General features: G+C 47.4%; 1 protein-coding gene across 1 annotated transcript in view; it reads left to right on the top strand.

Moving 5' to 3' along the window:
• Positions 1-20,627, top strand: part of LOC118789805 (protein kinase C epsilon type) — a 105,888-nt gene that overhangs the window by 66,387 nt on the left and 18,874 nt on the right. The window contains exons 6-11 of the mRNA XM_036546449.1: positions 120-249; positions 962-1,104; positions 2,531-2,627; positions 2,707-2,924; positions 3,374-3,547; positions 18,897-19,051. Of these exons, the coding sequence (XP_036402342.1) occupies positions 120-249; positions 962-1,104; positions 2,531-2,627; positions 2,707-2,924; positions 3,374-3,547; positions 18,897-19,051 (917 nt within the window). The remainder of the gene's footprint in view (positions 1-119; positions 250-961; positions 1,105-2,530; positions 2,628-2,706; positions 2,925-3,373; positions 3,548-18,896; positions 19,052-20,627) is intronic.

Here is a 20,627-nt window from a genome sequence, read left to right as displayed (position 1 = left end):
GTAAGTGGTCTGTTTATGTATAGTTTGTCATGGTCACTTTTTCATTGGTGCAGAATAGTCAAATTCTCTTGCATACTTGCAGTTAATAAATCAAACTGTGTCTCTGTCACCCTCCACAGGTGGGATCTCAACGCTTCAGTGTCAACATGCCACATAAGTTCAGTATTCATAGCTACAAAGTCCCCACTTTTTGTGACCACTGTGGCTCCCTGCTATGGGGCCTTCTCAGGCAAGGACTGCAGTGCAAAGGTGAGCAGGGTGTTCTGGGTAATGGAGTCCTGAACGGGGACGCCTCTTGTATAAGTTACCTGCTTCCAAGTTTCCATTTATATTCAATTTGTTTAGATCATCAGTGCTGAGCTTAACAAGTCTTTTTCTCATTCTTAAATCAGTTGAGCAACCTCCTGATTGATAGTCTTGCAGATCTAATCCTCCTCATGTTTGTATAAAGTACATTGTACAATTTCAAGTATTCTATGTAATTCTATCTGCCCAGTGCCAGCCAGAAGCAGACGGGCTCCCCCTCTGAGCCGGGTTCTGCTCAAGGTTTCTTCCTGTAAATTAGGGAGTTTTTCCTTGCCACTGTTGCCTTAGGCTTGCTCTCAGGGGCTCTCAGGCCTGGGAAAAATGTAAAGCTGCTTTGTGACAACTTGTGTTGTAAAAAGCACTATAGAAATAAAACTGAATAGAATTGATTGAATGTTTGAGGAGCACTTGAAAATGGGGTTCCACGTTGATGTCCCTGTTTTTTCTTCCCCTCATTCGTTAGTGTCTATGTGGTTGCGCTAGTGGTCAGGTCTAGCCTTTCTGAGGGTCATTGCTTTAACGTCTCGGGGATGTGTAGTGGTTAGGCCCATCCCAAGATTAGAACAGAAGGCATCTTGGGAGAGCCAGTGCTGACGATTTCCCATATTTCAGATGTTCATAGGCTGCAGCGGTGACTCTGTGATTCCTCTCTTAGTTTGCAAGATGAATGTACACAGACGCTGCGAGAGCAACGTAGCCCCGAACTGCGGGGTGGACGCCCGGGGAATCGCCAAAGTGCTGTCCGACCTGGGGGTCACCCCTGACAAGATCTCCAGCACCGCCCAGAGGAGAAAAAAGGCAAGTGGGCAGATATACCGTTTAATATTGCTATTAATATTTAATGATTATTAGGATGATTTCCAATCACTGTACAAAAGGAATGACTTTTTATATGCTAAGCTAAGAGCACAGCCATGATTGGTTCTGAACCTGCAAGCTTCTGGTTACAAGACAGTGTACCTTACTGTTGTGCTATATACTGTCACCGCTAGTGATTGCTTTGTTAAGGCTTTACAAAAGATGTTGTGACTTGTTCTGGGTATCTCTCTCAGCATTGTATGTACAGGTATGGGTCACACAAAGCGTGATAACTGGCTATTCCGGGTTCATAATCTCTCAGCGGTGATACCGGTGCCGGTGTTGTGTTGAGAGTTGGGTGGCATATTCAGCTTGTGGCAGGAAAGGAGGGAGTAAGGCTTTTTCGTCAAGTATGACTCAGAGCTCGTCTTGGTGTGTCACCGTCAGCTGTGTGGCACAGGGCTCAATGCCTCCTGAATGCACTAACATCAGAGAGGTGTTGGGTCTCCAAATTGTGGCCCCCCGGCACGCACTCAACACACAGCTTCCCTCCTGGGAAATGAAGTCTTGTGTCTCCCCCTTCAAAGAGGAGCTTTCTCAGAGAGCTGCACCATGTTGGACCTAAGAACATACATGTCTTCGATTCCCGCTTACAATGCGTCAGACCCTCTGTTTAGAAGTGCTTGTATTCTTGTATGGTGTTTGATATATTATATTATATTATATTATTGTCATTTATCAGATGGTCTTATGCAGAGGGACTTTCATAGGTTACAATTTTTTCATGTTATCCATTTATACAGCTGGATATTTACTGTGGCAATTCTAGGTGAAGTACCTTTCCCAAGGGTACAGCATCAGTGCCCCTACGAGGAATCGAACCAGCAACCTTTCAGTTACGAGTCCTGCTCCTTCCCACTGTGCTACACCGCTGCCATGTTTGTTGTGGTACAGATGCGTTGACTTTTGGGGAGATGGTAGTTGGTTGGTTGGTTGGTAGTTAGGCTGGCTGGTGTTGTTTCTGTGTAGCAGCAGGGGCAGCTCCATACAACAGATAGATCATGTGATTTAGGAACTACAGCTGTGCTTTGGGAAGCTCGTAATTTGGCCCTGACTCCATATCAACACACGGTACTTATTGGATTCATGTTATTTAAGCTGTGTTCTCTGCAGTTGTATTTAATACATATGACTCATTCTAATGTGTAATTACATACCTGAAAACAAAATGAGTTAGAAGCCATTTTTATATGAAATCCAACTGACATGCTCCGTGCGTCTTTTATTCTTTGGAGAGGCACTCTCGTGGTGATCTTATTGTTGGTCTTGGGATGGTTTCGTGTTGGCATTGTTGATAATGAGGATGAAGGTATTGGGATAGTGATTGTGATGCTGATGATGATGGTGATGATCTCTCTTTCTACAGTTAAATCAAGGGCAGGAACCCCAACAGCCCATCCCGGGCACACCACAAACTGAGGAGGACCGATCCAAATCTGCACCCACATCCCCCTGTGACCAAGGTATGTCCACACACACACACACACACACAGCCATGTTAGTTTCAGTATGGCAATGCACTCGGTCCTGTTGTTCTTGCAGATATTAAAGAACTTGAAAACATCCGGAAGGCTCTGTCGTTCGACCACCGCGGGGAGGAGCACAAGTCGGCCTCCTCCTCGTCCTCGTCGGGGTGCGGGGGCCCAGGGCCTGGGAGCGACAGCCGGGAGAACGGAGAGGTCAAGACCTTCCAGACCAAGAGGATGAACCTGGACGACTTTGTCTTCATCAAAGTTCTGGGGAAGGGCAGCTTCGGAAAGGTGGGCACGTCTACAAGACAGTTACCTCTCCGATTGGTCAGCCTGCTCTTGTGGGAGCTCCTCTGATTGACTGCTCTCAGATTTCATTGATCAGTCTGCGCTGTAACGATGTCCTTGTTTGCCTTTTACACTGTGGTTGTGCACTTTTGTGCTCACCCTGGTGATGTGGCAGCCATGCTGTCAGTAGAGCATGCGGTGCTTTGTAACCACATACAGCATCCTCTCCATTTGCAGGAGTAGCTCACTCTTGCACACTGTTTTAGAGACCTTCTGTTTCACTGAAGGTTGAAGCTTTAGATTTTTAGACGTGATAGTGTAGTCCACATTGCTGGAGCTCTGACTTAATGTTAATGTCAGACGATAATTGCAAGGAATTTTTTTTCAGAGCCATTTTAAGAGCCATAACGTGCCCCATAAGACCTGCTTTCTCACCCCACCCCCTCCCCCAGGTGATGCTGGCAGAATTGAAAGGTACAGACGAGGTGTACGCTGTGAAGGTTCTCAAGAAGGACGTGATCCTCCAGGACGACGACGTGGACTGCACCCTCACAGAGAAGAGGATCCTGGCCCTGGCGAGGAAACACCCCTACCTGACACAGCTCTTCTGCTGCTTCCAGACCAAGGTATCCTTCCCTCTCTCTCTGCCCTGACCACCTCTTCCCTCCTTACATCCCCGTTATCATTATTTTACTCCCAAATATCACTTGACCTCACACAGGCACTCTTCCCAGTAGCAGATCTCTCCCTTTTAAAGTGCACAAGGAAATATAGCGGCGAGGGGCACACTGAAGTGCAGTTACACAAGAGCACCAGCAGGTGGAGACACAGCACATGGCACACGCAAAGTTTGTCTTTTCTCTGTGCTGTTGAATCCAGTTCACACAGGGACATTATGCGAACATCTCCATGAACCATGGCTCCCTGTATCTCTCTCAGGGTGGCTCTTACAACGTATGTCATAGCTGATGCACAATAGTGTTTTTGGTAACATTTGTTCGCAGGGGGACCCCTCTCTGTGTCACCCATAGCACTGGCTGCCATAGGGATTTAACTCAGGCGTCACTTTGCCCCTTTTGACATGGGATTTTTGCCCTTAAGTTTCATCCCCAGGACAGGAGGCTCTTGAGAGAGGGTGACTGTTTCAAAATGTCACATGTGTCAGGCTCATTTCAAACCCTGTCCCAAGATAACGTCCCTTTTTCACTCTTAGTGTTTGTCGTGGGTGCACTGATGACATTATCACAGGTCTCCCACAAAAAAGAATGTTGCTCACGCCTGAACTTGAGTAGACGAGTCAGCCTTGAGTGAACAAGATGGATGTTACGTTTGGCCCCTAGTAAAATGGACACTTGAGGGCAAGTCATCTGTCCTGTGAGAACGGTGCGTGAATGTGTGTGTACGTGTGCGTGAGTGTCTCATCACTCCCTCCAGAACCCTCTACAGGTTAATGTATCAGTCTGGCCCTCATGGATGGCTAGGGTTAGCGATAGCGTTGACAGACGGGGTGCAGTCACGCTGTGACGCGGTGCCATGCAGAGGCAGGGGCGGGGCTCCTGGAGTTAGGTAACCCTGTGTTTTTTTTTTTTTTTTCTATGTTCTTTGTCTCGGGTTGTGTAACTGTTCCTCTAGGAAGAATGGAGGGAGGGAGCGACGGATTGAGGGAGGAAGGGAGGGAGACATGGCGGACTGTCTCTTCGATAAGTCCGTGTGCGAGATGAGGGAGAGGAGAGGTGTGAGTGGCGTCGCTGTCGTGAAAAGTGGGTGGGGTGGGGGTGTTCGGTGTGTGTGTGTGTCGGGGGGGGTGCGCTTCGGCTCCGCCTTTGATTGGCAGCAGGGCATGAAGCAGCTGTGTAGTGCTACAGGTGATGCCTCACCACCCACGCTTAAAAGGGCACAAGTCGTACACACACACACACACACACACACGCACTGGCCCACCGTATCACATGTACCGTTCCTGTGCGTTCCATATTGCTCTCTCTCCACTCTCCAGCTTTCATAACTCCATTAAGAACTCCACTCATGAAATAGTCATGTTAGATACCATTGTAAATACATGACTGCATAATGGCTCTCCATCTCTGTGTCTGCATTTGTATATTTCTGACAGAACTCTTGCCATTCTTACAATAAAATCCTCTAAAGGTATGGGTAGCTGAGTGTGAATACCATGTCATCAGTGATGCACCCACGGAAACCTCTGATTTAGTGTGAATACAAGTCATGTTTGTTTATGTATTTTTATATTTATAGGCACGCTTACCCAGAGTGCCTTACATATAGTATCCTAAATTATTACATGTCCTCCATTTATGCCGCTGAACTATTGCAAAATTCAGTTCAGGTACCCCCCTCATGAATATGTACCCTGCTAGGGGTTGAGCCTGCAACCCCTGGTCAGATGGTGTCAGTTACTTCACCGCTACGAAATAACAGCCGGCCTTTTTTACATGTTCTATTCCCAAAAGCGAATGCACCCCTGGGGTTTGACTGTTTTGTCATTTTGGGTACAAAACAGTTTGTCCTTTCTGCCTGTACGGACTGATGAGTGTCAGGGACAGAACATTGGCGAGCGGTTGGCATGAATTCAGGTTAAAAGACATTTAAGATGGTTACGTGCGGAGGGAGATGTCCAGTTCGGACTTCGTTTTTTTTTTCCGTAGGATGGGGGGCGCCTGAGGTTGGGCGACCTTGCGCCGGGGGGGCAGGGGTGCGAGAGGGGGAGCGAGAGAGGGGGAGGCTGGGAGAAGCGAGAACCACTTAGAGGCGGCCTTGTTTATTTTCGCAGGCCGGTCTGGAAGCGGCTGTAATGATGGCGTCTTGTGCTCCTAATTTATTTATTTATTTCTGCCGTTTCCCCAAACAACGCTTGAGAACATTGTGTTCTGGCAGCTGAAGAGAGGGAGTGGGGGAAGAGAGGAGAGAGAGGGGGCGGGAGAGGAGGGCGGGTGACGGAGGGCTGTGCTCGAGGGGCGGGGGGGGGGGGGGGGGGGGGGGCGGGGGGCGTTTCGAGGCAGCTCCTGGTGATGGCACCGCGCTGCCGAATCCGCTGATCATTAAAACATGGCAGAGGACCAGGCCACGGCGAGATGAGGTTTCTCCAGCTGTTGCAGATCCCTGAAGTTCCAACCTGCTTCCTGCGTCAGGGACAGGAACATGTCCCCACTCCAGCGGGAGTCAGTCACTCATTATCAGTCATCACAGCTGGTCACCCGCTTTAACTGTCACTCAGGGGAACTCGCTGCATGCGGTCATTCACAGTAGACAGTCACTCACCGTGACTCACTGTGACTGGTTACTGACTTCAGTTGTCACTCAAAGCCACTCGCCATAACCAGTCGGTCACTCTGACAGGTCACTTGCAGCTGCTCTCTGTAACAGGTGACCAACTTTAACTGTCACCTGGAGTCATCTCATGAAGGGTTTCTGCAGATTCTTTACTCAGTGACACTCTCATGTGTGACATGCTCTGCACCTCACTCAAACAAAATCTCAAAACACAGACCTGAGGTGACTTAAAATCAGGTAAATATGATATGGTAAAGAGGAAAGTGGAAGCTAAATTCTCAGATGTGGTGTCTTATATGTCTTAATGTATTATGGTTCGTTTGGTTTCCATGAGAGGTGTTGAAATGATGTGCTTATATCTAAATATGTTGTTCCAGTTTGCGTGGGAGGGTGGCACTGTCAGAGTCCCATTACAAAACTGAATTCCATTTTCCATATTGAGTGTGAGCTGCACCGGTACAGTTCTCGAGTAAAGGGATGGGACTAGAGGTGGAGGAGAAACACAACAGAGAGCCATGCCTTGTGTTTCCCCACAGTGTGCTTCATATTTTGAAAATAAACAAGTCAAACCGCAGGCGCTAGTGACAAGGTGTGAATGGAGAAGTCATGATGGCCCTGATAGCTCTGACTGCCTCCATTACATTCACCCAGACCGCCTAAGGAAAGTGTGTGTGTGTGTGTGTGTGTGCATACCTGTGAGTGCTTGTTTGTTGGTATACCTGTGACTGAGGTGTGATCCTCTGCAGATTTGGAACAATGGCACATTGCATATGCCTCAGGGAGGCAGGGGCCACTCACACAGTCCTGCCTGTCATTTTACCCAATTGGTCACTGTCAGCTGTCACCCACCCCAGGGCCCAAATGAACAAATTATCTGAATTAACCTGTCCACCCCCACCCCCGCCTCGCACACGTGCACTGTCACCCCTGCCTGGGGGGGGGGGGGTCGGGGGGGGGGGGGGGGGGGGGGGGGGGGGGGGGGGGGGTGGCGGAGGTGTCGCACGCTATTCTTCACACCTGTACCTGTAAACACTATTGTTTAGGGTCATATCTTGAGTGCAGACAGCAGTTGACCCACACCAGGTAGGCTGTGGGTTAAATATCCAGTTCAGTCACACCAGAAACTGACTGGGGTAATGTATCTGTGATGGACTGCCATTGTATTTGGGGATCATGTGCAAATTTCCTTGTGTTATTGTAGGACCCAGTGGGGAGAGGGGGGAAATCAGTTCTTCAGTGAGTGGACTTGATTTCCATAACCATTTTGTATGTTTGATTGGTTGGTGTGGTGATGAAATAGCAGTGGGGCTGAATGATTTGATGCGCATCCACACCAATGAGACGGCAGATTGTTCGGATGTCATGAACTCCACTGATTTTGAAAGGTGTGGAAGTCGACACAAAGGTCACATCCACCATGCAGCTTCCCTCTCAGTCCCTCTCTTTCCCTCTCTCCTTTTCTCTGTCTTGCTCTCTGTCTTTCACTCCACCTCTCCCAATGGAAAGCTGCTGCTTGTCAATCTGTGTCCTGTGGCCCGTGTCTGCCAAAACAACTCAATTGTTACAGTCCTTGCGTAACAAGTCCCCGATTCTTATCAGCAGCGATGCATATACCATATGCTGTTTATTTTCTCTTTTCACCAGTCTCTGCAGCTGAAGGAGGGAAGGCTTAGTGAACCACAGGATCTCATGTGCTTCAGGCCATACCCCCCATACCCCACCATCATTATGTAACTTACGTAGCTCCGCTCTTTATATGCTATTTAAATACCAGTGTGATCAATGAACTGCACCCATGTCTACCACAAGCTGTATTAGTGCATTGTCACTGGTTTTCGGTGCTCTAGAAGACATTTTCATTAGTTGAAGTGCATTCTTTACAGGGACTGACCCATAAGCCTACTCTGCAATCTACACCCTTCCATTTACTTGGCATTGGGAGCTCAAGCACCTTTCCTTTGAAACTCGGGCTGTGTGGCTCTGATTAAATATCAGGATAGAGCAACTCCGTCAGCAGGTCTGAATCCCTGGAAACCTTGTGATTCAATGAGTGAATACCTCATCTGCAAACGTCTTAGAGGTTCTTAGAAACCATTGTTGCATTGAAAAAATGAGTCTGACAGAAAAATGAATAAAAAAAGAAAGAAAAAAAAAAGAGTGCATTGATGGTTCTGTGAAAGACCTCCGCGGGCACCTTGAGAGAACTGCATCTGTTTGTCGCACATGGATGTTCTGTTTTCTTTCTTTTTTTTTTTCCTCCGGCGGAGCAGATTCGCGCAGCACCGGGGAGACGGAGCGCTCTGATCTAACAGTGAATGAATCCAGGTGAAAAGTTGAGCATGTTCTTTTTCGCTGCTCTCAGGAGCCCCACACACGTAGCGCACCCGCGCCCTCGGCTGAACCCCCCCGGGCGACAACGCCCTCCCTCTCTCTCTCTCTCTCGCTCCATTTCAAGTCTCCTCAATGGTTAATTTACCAGCAGACGTTAGATCTCATTTCGGTGTCCTGGCTAGCTTCCTGCAGTAGTAGCACTGCCTCCTGTGCCCCCCATCATGCACCTCAATCTATACCATAAGCTTAGAAGTCAAAAGTGAACAGGCGGGGAAGGAGAGTTTGAGTCAGAGGGGGGGTGTTGAGGGGGAAGGTCAAACAACAAAGTAAAAACCTGATGTCATAGGTTGTAAATGGTGGATAAAAAAGAGCCAAGGCTCACTGAGACCTGCACTCTTAATGAACCGAAGTTTCATCACAGTGTTCTGTCCTTAATCAGCTTTAGGATCGTTGCCCATACTCTTATCGCCCTAATTGCTGCTAAGAAATGTAAATAACATTATACAACTGTGTCGGGGGCTTGTTCGGACCGCATATAGACACGCTTATACAGCGAGGAAGAAAAACAGGGCGGGAAAAGGGGCCAGAGAATCCGGCGCAGGGACGTGGAAGAGGATTACCAAACACGCAAAGCACAAGCAGGGGCGGGAAGAGGACCAAGTTTTGGGAAGGAAAGAGGGAATGGGATGAGGGGGGGAGAGGGAGCGAGAGAGAGGGAGAGGAGTTTTAATGGGATTTAATTGACCTTACAAGGGGAGGGGAAAATGAAAGCTTAGCCAGGTAGCTGAAGAAGTCTTTGATCTGTGGGGGATGGCAGACCTGGTGATCTGGCTGGGTCACGCAGAGGGGAGTGTGCCTTCACAGGGAAACAAGATTAGAAAACTAGGCCCTGGACAAGCATCCGGGTGTGTGCAGCAGGGGAGTACTGCTTAGATGGTAATGTTGAAAGGTTTTAAAGAGGGGTTAGAGGCATAGCTGGGAGCCAGTTTTGGGGTGCCGTGTGTTTCAAGTAAGATGTGAGACCACGACTTTCCTGTCGTTCTTGTCCCAGTTATCTCTTTATTAGCAACTCGTATATACCTGTTGTGAGGTATAGACAAGTGAGGCCAGAGGAAAGGATGGGGGTATGGTGTTTTGGAGGGGTGGGGGGAAGAGGAGGGCAAGAGAAAGGGGTAAGGGGGGAGAGGGGGCCACCTCACAGGAACTCCACAGGAACTCAGCTGTGAGCGAGTCAGACTGTGTGGAGGACTGCTACCCACCGACCCTCTCTGCATCCCAGGGAGAGAAAAACAAAGGGAGGGGACTCGCAGTACCTCGGGCCGAGGCCCGTCTGTGGCTTGAAAATGTTTTTTTGCTCCCTCTCTTCCTGGACAAGAATGGCTAGGAGAATGTCTCATTGTTGCGCATTTTTTTTTGTAGCGCGGGCGTGGGAGGTGTTTGTGTTGGCTGCTAACGGGGTCGGGGGTGCACCTGAGTACAGAAGGAGACCTAGGGGGCGGGGAGTGGTAGCAGTTTGGCGGAGGGTGAGGTCTGGATGGTAGGGGTCGTAACCCGACAGCTCGACCTTTCGCCCTCTGCCATTTATCCTCAGAATTCCCTGCTTGTTCTTGAACCAGAAAGGCACGCCCTCGCTCTGCAAAAAGCAGCAAACCCGTTCCGCTGCCTGCCGCTTTACAACCTACCGTTACCCGCCTGGTCTCATCCACAGTTTGGAGAGAGGTGTCAGCAACGTTTATCCTCTCACCTGATACACGCTCACATTAAATCATGCCAATGAGAGTGGTTATCTTGCAGTTAATAGCAATGCATGACAAGCACGTTAGCCTGACTGCCTTTGTGCTGTTGGGACCATGGGCATCTACAAGATGGAGTGTGAGTGTGCGAAATACTCGCAGAGGAAGACTGGAGGAAGAGAGAGACAGGGAGACCGAGAGTCTGCGCGCACATTAGGTCAGCTCCCGTGTAGCGTGGCCTTATCGGCACATCGCAGCAGATCTGCTCCGCACGCTCCACTTCCAAAGGTTAGCGGCGCAGCTTTCTGCGGTCGGAGCCGGGGCTTTGGACCCTGACGATAGATTGGAGAATTGCCGGGCCTCCTGGCGTCCCTCCTGCGTGTTTATTTTCTTTTTGTTCTTATTCTATTAATTGCGGGGTTTGATTGTGTTTACCTTCCCCATGCCAGTAATGCGCACGGCGGTTCGGCCTCAAATAGCAGCAGACTGGTAACCAAAACACACCCGCATGCTGGCGCCCCTCCAGGCAAAGCAAGGTCCAATTTACTATTCTTTTTTTTCCCCCCCAGCAGAAATGATTAATGAACTGTATTAAGGGATCAAATGTATGGTGTACTTACACTGGAATGGGTCGTTCTGGTAAGACAAACTTGATGACTCAGAAGAAAATATTCCCTTTGATGGAGTATCTCAGTTTTCGGCCTATTTTAGTAGGATTCTCCCTGGGCCCTCTCATGCTCGCTTCTCAGAAGCTGTTGACTGACAAAATCCAAACTGAATGGGACTAGTATAGGAACCAAACAATAACGCAGGGAAGGCTGGCATTAAGATCGGGCCCTGAGTTTGTTTATTCTTCATTTTGATCTTGTGTTGATTGTATGAGTCCTTCGTGTGTGTGTGTGTGTGTGTGTGTGTGTGTGTGTGTGTATGCATGTGCGTATGTGTAGGTGCACGTGTGCTCTGTCCCTGTGGAAAGCAATAGGGAGGCCTCCATTCTGTGGTTCAGGGGACCCAGCACTGGGTCAGTGGCTGTTCTGGTTTTGGTGCCCTGCACTGCCCCCATTGGCCACCTCACAGCACTGTTGTGGCTGGCTGACCCCACTGCTGGGGAACGTGGGAATATTCTGCCGAGCAGCTCGGCACGTTTGGGGAGAGCTGCACGCTGGAGCAAGAGGACAAGCCCATCCTCTTCTTCATTCAGTTTCTAATCTTTCCTTCTCTCTCTCTGTCTCTTCTCTTTTCTCTGTTCCATGTTAATTCATCCCCCTCTCACGTGTTGTTGAGCGGCAGTAGGGCTGAATTAACGTGGCGTGTTGCTGTGCACTGGAACAGTGTTGTGTGCGTTATATGTGTGTAAAATAAGAGTCCTCCCTGTAAAGTGTCCTGCATGGTTTGCGTGTACGTATGTGCAAAGTGTGTTGATGTAGTCGTCTCTGGTGTAATTGTGTGATTGTGATATAAATCAGTTGCACAGTTACACAGTACCTGGTGAATCTGTGCTGTGCACTTCCCCTTTCTAAGAATAAATGATTCGTTGTAGTTGATACTTGGTGCTGTGCGGCTTTCACTGGAACCAGCCCCCCCCCCCAATCTGTCTGAGCACCACACTCTAGCCCAGCACCCAGCAGCCCAAAATCCCCCAGCCGAACCCCCCACCCCCCCACACCCCCGGGACCCAACCCTGCCTTTCCCCTGAGGCCCATTGTGCTGAGAACAGCGGAAAAAACAACCACCTCCCCCTTTCACATCAGACAAAAGAAAAAAAAGCGCAACCACAACATGCCTTTAGCAATTCCTAATGTGAAAATACCTGTATTTTCGGCGTTTTGTTTGTTGGGTGGAGATGGTGGAAGCGGCTCTAGGCTCTCATCATACTGATGGTGCACCACCTTGAATACCCGCTACTCCGCCCCGTGACTCCGACCCTTATCCAGGGCAGCCGGCACAGCTTACAGTTGACACATCACAGATTTAAAAGTATACAATACGTATTTACCTGTTTGAACTTGCAGCCTGCTGGCTAGAGACAGGGGAATGCCCCTGAGAGGTTCCGCAGCCGAGAGCTGCACTGAGCTCTGCTGATCCAGGATCAGTTTCGTTTTAGAGGTCATAATTAAAGGATTCTCATAGGGAAAACCTGGGCCAGCACTCGGGCATCTTACTCTGAAGGAAACGGCACAATCTGTACGTGAATGCGCAGCAAGCATTAGCACTGTTTATCAGAAAGACTAGAGATATTCTCTGGCATTAGCTAATGGCATGCTTTCAGTTCTGCTGGCAGGGGGGGTGGGGGGTTGGTTGGCCAGTTATGTTCTGAGTTTGTTCCGTACTGTACTAATAATGTTCTGTACCTGTCCTCTATTCTCTGAAATAATGGGATGCAATTTTGTATCCGCCATTTCATTTATATTCATTATCAGCAGGGGAAAAAAAACTCTGGTTGCCTGGGTGAGCATGCTGGCGCACCCCTCTCGTCCTTGTCGTGCAGCCCGATGTACAGTAACATTCGTAGACGTCCATTAGAAGGGCGGTTGTTATAAGGGCTGGCACGGTGGCATCGCTGATTCACTCTCCGCGTGGAAAATTCCTGATTCCCTCTTCCAGGCGGTCACTTAACTGGAAAAAATATCAGTGAGAGAATGGTTAGCACAAAAGCTACACAGCCAAACTGTCAAACAGAATGGATTCATTCAATAAAATAAATAAATAAATAAAACAAGAATGCTTTTGAAAAAGGTCTGAATCGTACAGTCTACCCATTATGGCCCTGGGACTGTAATTGGTTGGTCCTGTGTGGGAGGGATGCGATTGGACGGTTGGACGGGCTCCCAGATCCCACAAACGTCCCTTGTATCGGTGACCTAGGTTTATACATAAAGGCAGATGGAGATTGGTATCAGCTCCACCTGGGAATTGTTACACCATCCCTGACAGGTATAATAGTCTAGAGAACAGGGTGGACCTGAGAGGTCAGCTGTGTGCTAGGTAAGACCCTTCTCCTCTCCTTTGTTAATCAAAGACTTCCTGACATTTGTCAGTCAGTTACTGCAGGCTACTTGTACTTATTCAGCCTTAACCTGTATGAGTGGATTCAGTTCAGTGTTACAGTTTTTCAACCAGGAGCAAAAATTGTTGCTGAATTGACTAAAAAGGGAACCCTGCGAACCCTGCGAACCCTGCCCTGCCACAGAGATCTCATGTTGAGATTTTTCCCCTCCAGCAAAGTTTCCAGAACAAAGTGGACACACACGTCGACGTTTTCAGGTGAAATCTGGCGCCGAGGCGGGGGTGAGGGGGTGAGAGGGTGTGGGAGATGACCCCTTTGGCCCGGGTCTGGACCCGGTCTGAGACCGCGCTCCCGTTCCGGTGGTCATAACTGGGGGAACGCTGGACGCCTGATTGCAGTTGATTAACGGGGCCGTGTCCCATGCACTTTTTTTTTAATGAGCCCTCAGCCGGGCTTTGTCAGATGAGGGCTGAAGGCCCGAGAGGAGATGAAAGGAGCATTCGTGAGGCCGGGCCTTGAGCAGGGGCCAGGTAGGGACTCAGCCGCTGCACGAGTGCTGCTCCAGGACCAGATGCTCACGGAGAGAGCGGAGATCAATTAAGTATCATGCCGGATGAAAAGCGATGCCGGGCGTGCGATGCAAAACGAGGATAATGTGCAGCCATGGCAACAGCCGGCCCTTTTTTTAAAAATCTAAACGTTGGCTTCTTCCTCCATCTCAACATGAGTGGTCCTGATTCCCCAGTAACCCTGGCAGATACTAACGCTGTAAAAACATATTCGTTGCTAGAGTGGAAGGCAAACAACACTGTTACTAAAATGGGAGGCTTCAGTGTCATGGTAACATGTTAATTAAAAGTGAATAGACTCCTGCTACATGAATATCTGTCTGTATTGGTGCACAAGGACAGTGATGATGACAACAGCTCGCTATTATGACATATAGACAGTGAGACATTCAGATGGTCTCTGATTTGTGGCTGTCAAATGTCATGGTAACACATTATTTATGGGCTGAATACCTATTACCTAATACCTGCACCAATGTGCAGAAGCACATTGATGACAAAAGAGAACAGCTTGCTTTGGTGTTGTATGTACAGTACTGATCTTCTGGAGCTGTTGAACACACATGTATATGCGCGCACACACACACACACACACAAACATATACACACAGATACAAGTAGCTTTTGAGATACCAGTTTTTGAGCAACCCAGCATCCTGGATGTTTTGACTCAGATTTAGTTATCTCTGTTTTATGACCTGTTGATTGCTTTAGCATATGTATATGTATTTCCTATTTCTGTCTATCCTGTGTGTATGTTTGCGTTTTTCCCTGAAGTTGTGCCTTAATCACCTTTAATCTGTTTTACTCACATTTATTAGAGTGTCATTGTTTAATTGATTTTTCCTCTTGACCATTTCAAACCATTTACAGCTCTGTTGCTCTCTATTTTTCTAATTATTTCAAAGCCTGTCCCATGTTTATAGTTAAGCCAATGAGCAGTGCCATTGTGACTCAGTCAGCTCTCCTCTGAGTGTGATATATTTGCGAAGCGTGTGTGTGTTTGAGATAAGTGCGCGGTATGTGTCCAAGTTATGGACACCCCCGGCAATGTTGCCTGCACCTGCAGCACCCCCCCACCCGAAAAACGGAGCTATTTATGTCCTTTGCATAACACGTTATATAAGTTACCCTGAGACTAAACAAATGTTTCCTCTGCGACGCCCGTTTCATCTGGTAGAGTGACAGAGAGGGACACTGGACGCTCATTGGCCCTTGCAGCAGTCCAGCGCTGCTTCACTTCCGCACAGTGTCTGCCGCAAGGCATCTAAACACTTGAGTGTCCAAAACAGGCGAGTCCTCAGGACTTTGAGGAATACCACCTTTTTATGTCTCCATTGCAAATTTACCAATTTGAAAATGTCTAGGTATTTGTTTCGCTTGTGTTTGGACATATTCCAGCCATCTGCGCAAATTACTAAACATCTTGCTTCCCACACTGAGCACAATGATGTTATGGGTGAATAGGGAGCTTTTTCTGTGTAAACATTCAAAAAGAGCACAGTGCATTCGGCAAACAAAGCCCTTTTAGATGAATTACAGCAGTAGCCTGCTTTGCGTCAGACCCGAGGAGTAGCTGAGCTGTACCGAGAGCTTTGATTAGATGAATCAATGGTCATCTGTGAATCATCTGCAGTTCCTGAGATGTTCCTCGTATATTGGAGAGAGAACTCCATTAGGGTGACCTTTGTTCCCCCCCCTTTCTCCCTCTCTCATCCTTCCTTTCTCTCTCTCTCTCTCTCTCTCCTTTTCTCTTTCTTTGTTTCTCAAGAGCCAGAAGTATTATCAGTGTCCCTCTTTTCTGACAGCGTCAGAAAAACAAGGCCCTTGATGCTGATGGATAGGGCTGTGTGCCACAGATTGAGACGCACCCGTACCTGTGCGTTCACTCGACCAGCACCAGGGCTGGAACAGAGGGCACCAAGTTCAAAAGCACCGAAAGAGTGCTGGGCACTCTACCACTGACATTATTTTTCGCCTTGTCATATTAGAAGATAAAAACTTTGTATTGGTATTTTTCATTGGCACTAACTTTAAACCTTACATTTCTACAGTTGAACAATTCTGAAGGTATTGGTTTTATGTAGGAAGAGCAACAGATTTAATGAAAGAAACCCTTCACTAAGCATGAAAATTATGGACCTTCTGCAAGTAACTGCAGTTTCATCAAATATGTGCACATTTCTGTGTGTATTTCCATGTGTGTGTCTATGCGTGTGTGTGTGTGTGTGTGTGTGTGTGTGTGTGTGTGTGTGTGTGTGTGTCGTTGTGTGTCTGTGTGTATCTGTGTGTGTGTGTTGGAGCAAAGGGTTCTGGATAAGGGTATATAGGATGAGGTGAGGTCACTACATGATGTACGTGCATGTGTCTGTTCTTACAGATGCACACAGACGACTACATGCCTTTGTGTCAGTGTTTTTGTGTGTATGTTCCGGACCTTAATTGCAGGGGCGATGGACTGTGCGCATGTATGTGGGTGTGTCTCTAAACCCTATAGTGACCTACTAGTGGCCTATAGTGGTCCACTTTGTGGTCAGCGGTCAACTAGGAACTGAGAATATGTGGTACAACGAGAGGTCAGCCTGCTGTTCTGGGCTTAAGGATAAACATTCTTGACCGTCGTCCAGGGCCACACACAATACACTCTGTACCGAAATTATAATTATTTCCTGCTGCTATCAACATCACAAAGCAGGCCATTTTTTAAGGGAGAGCAGAGTGTGGTAATCTCAGAGTTAAGAGAGTGGTAATTACCTTAACTCTGGTATAAAATGGGCCTCAAACAGCGCTCGGTTCACATGTGTGAAAGTGAAAAAAGGGAGTTTCAGATGAATATATTTATTAAATTCCACTTCATGCATATTGTAATCCTCTGAATCCTCTTTTTCAAAATCAGAACTGGAATATTTTTTTTTATTAAGTTATTTAAGAAGAACTTCTATTACAGCTGTTGCCTTTGGAGCAATAAGCATTTTTATAAATTAACAAAACGTAATTCTGTGGAGAATAATTGGTGGTGGCAGCCCGAGTGGTTCTTGGCATGCTGTTTTAACTTGAACTGAACCACGTCAGGCTCCCCCAAAATCTAAGCTGCCACACAAAAAAGCCTAAATTGTTGGGTCTTTGGCGTTATCTGCTCATCTGAGCCTTTCTTTTAGCAACTTCGCAGCTCTGGGCTGGGAAACGAGTATTTGTACATTTCTAATTAGAAGCAGGAAATGTTTATTCACATTTTATTGGGTGGGACTCCCTGTAATTCTGGGCACATTTAAACAAACTATTTAAGCATCCTGTTTAAATTCGCCTTCAGGAAAAAAAAGGCCAGAGTACAAGTAGAGGTACACTCTTGGACACTTATGTAAGAGATGATCCTTTTATAGAAAAAAAAAAGAATGAGCAAGCCCTGAAATGAAGAGATACTGTGTCAGATGTGATAGACATCTCCTGCTGACACTTCTCTTTCTCCTCCTTTCCTTCTGAAGCCACTTGCAGGAAGTTTGACATGGATTTCTTGGTACCAAATTAGTGCAAGTGTGAAGGGGGTCTAATTTTGATACATTGTGGGTCATTTGCAAACACAAAGGGAAGACGGATCTTGTTGTGTGATTGCGGGCCACCTCCTTTGCCGGCCTGGTGATTGAGGCCATGAGAGATTTTTGACATTCTTTCCCAGCCCCTGTCAAACCCAGGGAAAAAGTATGAAAAAAATGAAGGTCAGCACAAAAGGTCGTATTTATCACAGGTCATTCCATGATACACTATCAATACCTGTTGCTGCTACTGACTTCATGCACATTTTAAGCTGAACATTTCTCCCCAGTTCAGGGAAAGCATTTGTTTGAACAAAAGATTTGACACCTAGATGTCAGTTGTCTGCGGAGAACTAACTGAGCAGTGATAGGAAGTGTGCAGTCCTTATGACCACAGGTTGTACAACCATAGTAATAAACAAGCATGTTTTATTTTTTTAATTTTGCTTTTTTTATTGTTTCATCCCTATTCTTTGTGTAGTGAAAGAAAAATCATGTTCTTTTAGTTGTAAAGGTCTGTTTTGAATTCAGAGAAAGATGTCTGTCGACACCTGAGCAAAAAGGATATTTAATCACTTCGCTTGTTTCGACAGTCCGTCCGGTAACATCCTGCAAAGCCCACCCAACAGCATGTCCAGTGACGCCACATGGTTGTCTTCTGTGTCTGCTAACGTCATTAGCATCATGCGAATTACAGTCCTGATGGCAAGAGATATGGGGGATCTCATTATGTCCTTTCTTTGAGAGTGGCTCAACCATAAAGTCCACACAAGTTCATTTAACACCCCACTGGACTGTGTATCATGTGAGCCAGTGTTCAGGAGTTCATTTTGACATTAAAAACAACTGCACCTATATCCTCTTGTTGTTGAAAGCAACCACATTATGTGTTTTTTTTTTTCTCTCTGTTTCGTTTTGTAGGGGTTTTTTTTTCCTGTGTGGTGTTAAGATTAGAGACTCTCTCTAAGAACAACCCTGATGTTGTTTGCCCAGAGATGAATTGCTGTTCTTCTCTGAAGACTTTCAGCAATGGTGCATTGTTATGCAGCACAAAAAAATGTGTGTCAAAGCTCCTTATCACATATGGACTGCGGGAGTTAAACAATGGTACCATTGCAGCAAATTTACATTTCCATTATAGAGTAGGGCTTTCATGACCCTCCGCCCTCTCCGCTTCTCCGTTCTGATTTCCCTTATATGAGAGCAGAGACATGGGAAGTGATCCTTTTCCCAGGAACCTGGGTTTATTTTCTTGGAAAGTGGGGGGTGTGGTGGGAGTGGGGGGTGGTAGGGGTTTTGGTGAAGAGACCCCAGCTGGGTATGTATGTGTGTGCGTGTTTGGGGGGGGGGGGGGTGTTGTCATGTTATGTAATGTAATGTTTTCAGATTTCTTGCAAAAACACTTAGAAGCTTATATACGCTTATGCTCACTTATGTAATGCCTTTTAAGGCGATAGAAAATGCTCTATGACATTGCCCGCAACGTTCCTCATTCCTCAATACCTCCTCCCCAGGACCGGCTCTTTTTCGTGATGGAGTACGTGAACGGGGGAGACCTCATGTTCCAGATCCAGCGCTCCCGCAAGTTCGACGAGGCCCGCTCCCGCTTCTACGCGGCTGAGGTCACCTCTGCCCTCATGTTCCTGCACCAGCACGGAGTCATTTACAGGTAGGCCTCGCTGCAGGGGGTGCCGGTGCTTTTTGGGTGGCCACAGTGTCCTCTTATAACATCGAAGGTTACAGTGCAGTGAAATAGGGGGGTGCTCTGCTGCACGTAGAACCTAGCACGTACGTGAGGATTACTTGAATAGTGGTGCGGTTTTGGGGTGGGGTGCCTGACATTTATGGTGTGGGACGGAGAGTGTGAGACATGGTTATTCTGGTTCGACATATTTGGACACAAAATGCCAGTTATGACTCCCCCCCACACACAAACACACCCCACATACCCCTCCCAAACCACTTTTGTTAGACGCAGACAAAACATTACCATCAACTATGACCTAACAGACAAAAGCCTTGACCGAATCTTTTTTCTTTGTACCAAAACACCATTGTAGCCGACAATGGATATTGGCCAGATATAGTAGATTTTCTCTAAAAATACCCTGCTCAAGAGCCAAAATACCTCATCCTCCATAAAATATTTTACTTGCAGAATTGGAAAGCCTGGGAGCAGCTGTGAAACAAATGACGGATCAGCTCCAGAACGTCATTTCAGATGTCGAAGTGGGGCACATTTTCTGCCTGTTTTTCAGCAGACCATATTTTCCCCCTAAACTGACCTCTTGTATTCTGTTTATCCCAGCTTGTTTACTCAGATTTTTTTGTGATTAATCTTTGTTTTGGCAGGGGTGGGGGATTCTGTTTGACAGTTAGCTTATCTGCAAGTCATTTATCATTTGCCACACAACTGTATGACAGGTCCGTGGAGAGATGGGCTTTTTTCGTGCCCCTGTGGACTGGCCCAATGTTTTTAGCTCGCTGCTAATTTTAATTTGGTCCGAACTCCCGTCTTTCCTGTTGGCTGCGGAGTGTTGGCCCAGTTAGGGACGTCCAATCAGGTGCTCCTTCCTGTCTGTTTGTCTGTCCATCTGTCTGTTTGGGGCTGCATCTCAGCACAAAGTATGGGCCTCTTAGGCCCCTGCCTCCTACCCCCCTTCTCCGTCCCTCCTGACTCTCTGACCCCTTGACAGGAAGTAGCTCGTTAGAAGATTGATGTTGAATTGCTGACATCCCCCCCCACGCCTTTCGTAAAAACAGCCCGATGAGTGAACAGGGGTCTCAGTTGAATGTGTATGGAATGTGTATGGAGATTGGGAATAATGAACTTCCTCTTTCTGGAGCTTTATGTCTTCAGCAGGATCTCTTAAGCCCCCCTGGCAGACCCAGTGCCATCAGGGGCAAGCTGTGCCATCTACACTGACAGCCCTGGACACCCAGTGCTCCAGCTGTGTTCCCCTGCCTCCACGCCAGTATTGCACCATGCAACCAAGAAACAGGCCCGTCTGGAGGCTGTTGTACGATGTACATAACACAAAGCTTGTTAAAATGAACTTATGTATGGATGAAGTTCAAAACAGTCAGGTGTAAGATTTGTTATTTCTGAGGCGCCTTTAGAAATGCCCTTTTGAAGGGCTGCAATGTAGCGTAGTGGTAAGGAGCAGGATTTGTAACCAAAAGGTTGTTGGTTCTATTCCCCACTGGGGTGCTGCTGTTATACCCTTGAGAAAGGTTCTTAACCC

Source organism: Megalops cyprinoides, chromosome 15 (genome assembly GCF_013368585.1).
Source record: "Megalops cyprinoides isolate fMegCyp1 chromosome 15, fMegCyp1.pri, whole genome shotgun sequence".
NCBI classification, from domain to species: Eukaryota; Metazoa; Chordata; class Actinopteri; order Elopiformes; family Megalopidae; genus Megalops; species Megalops cyprinoides.
This window is presented reverse-complemented; position numbering and strand designations above follow the sequence as displayed.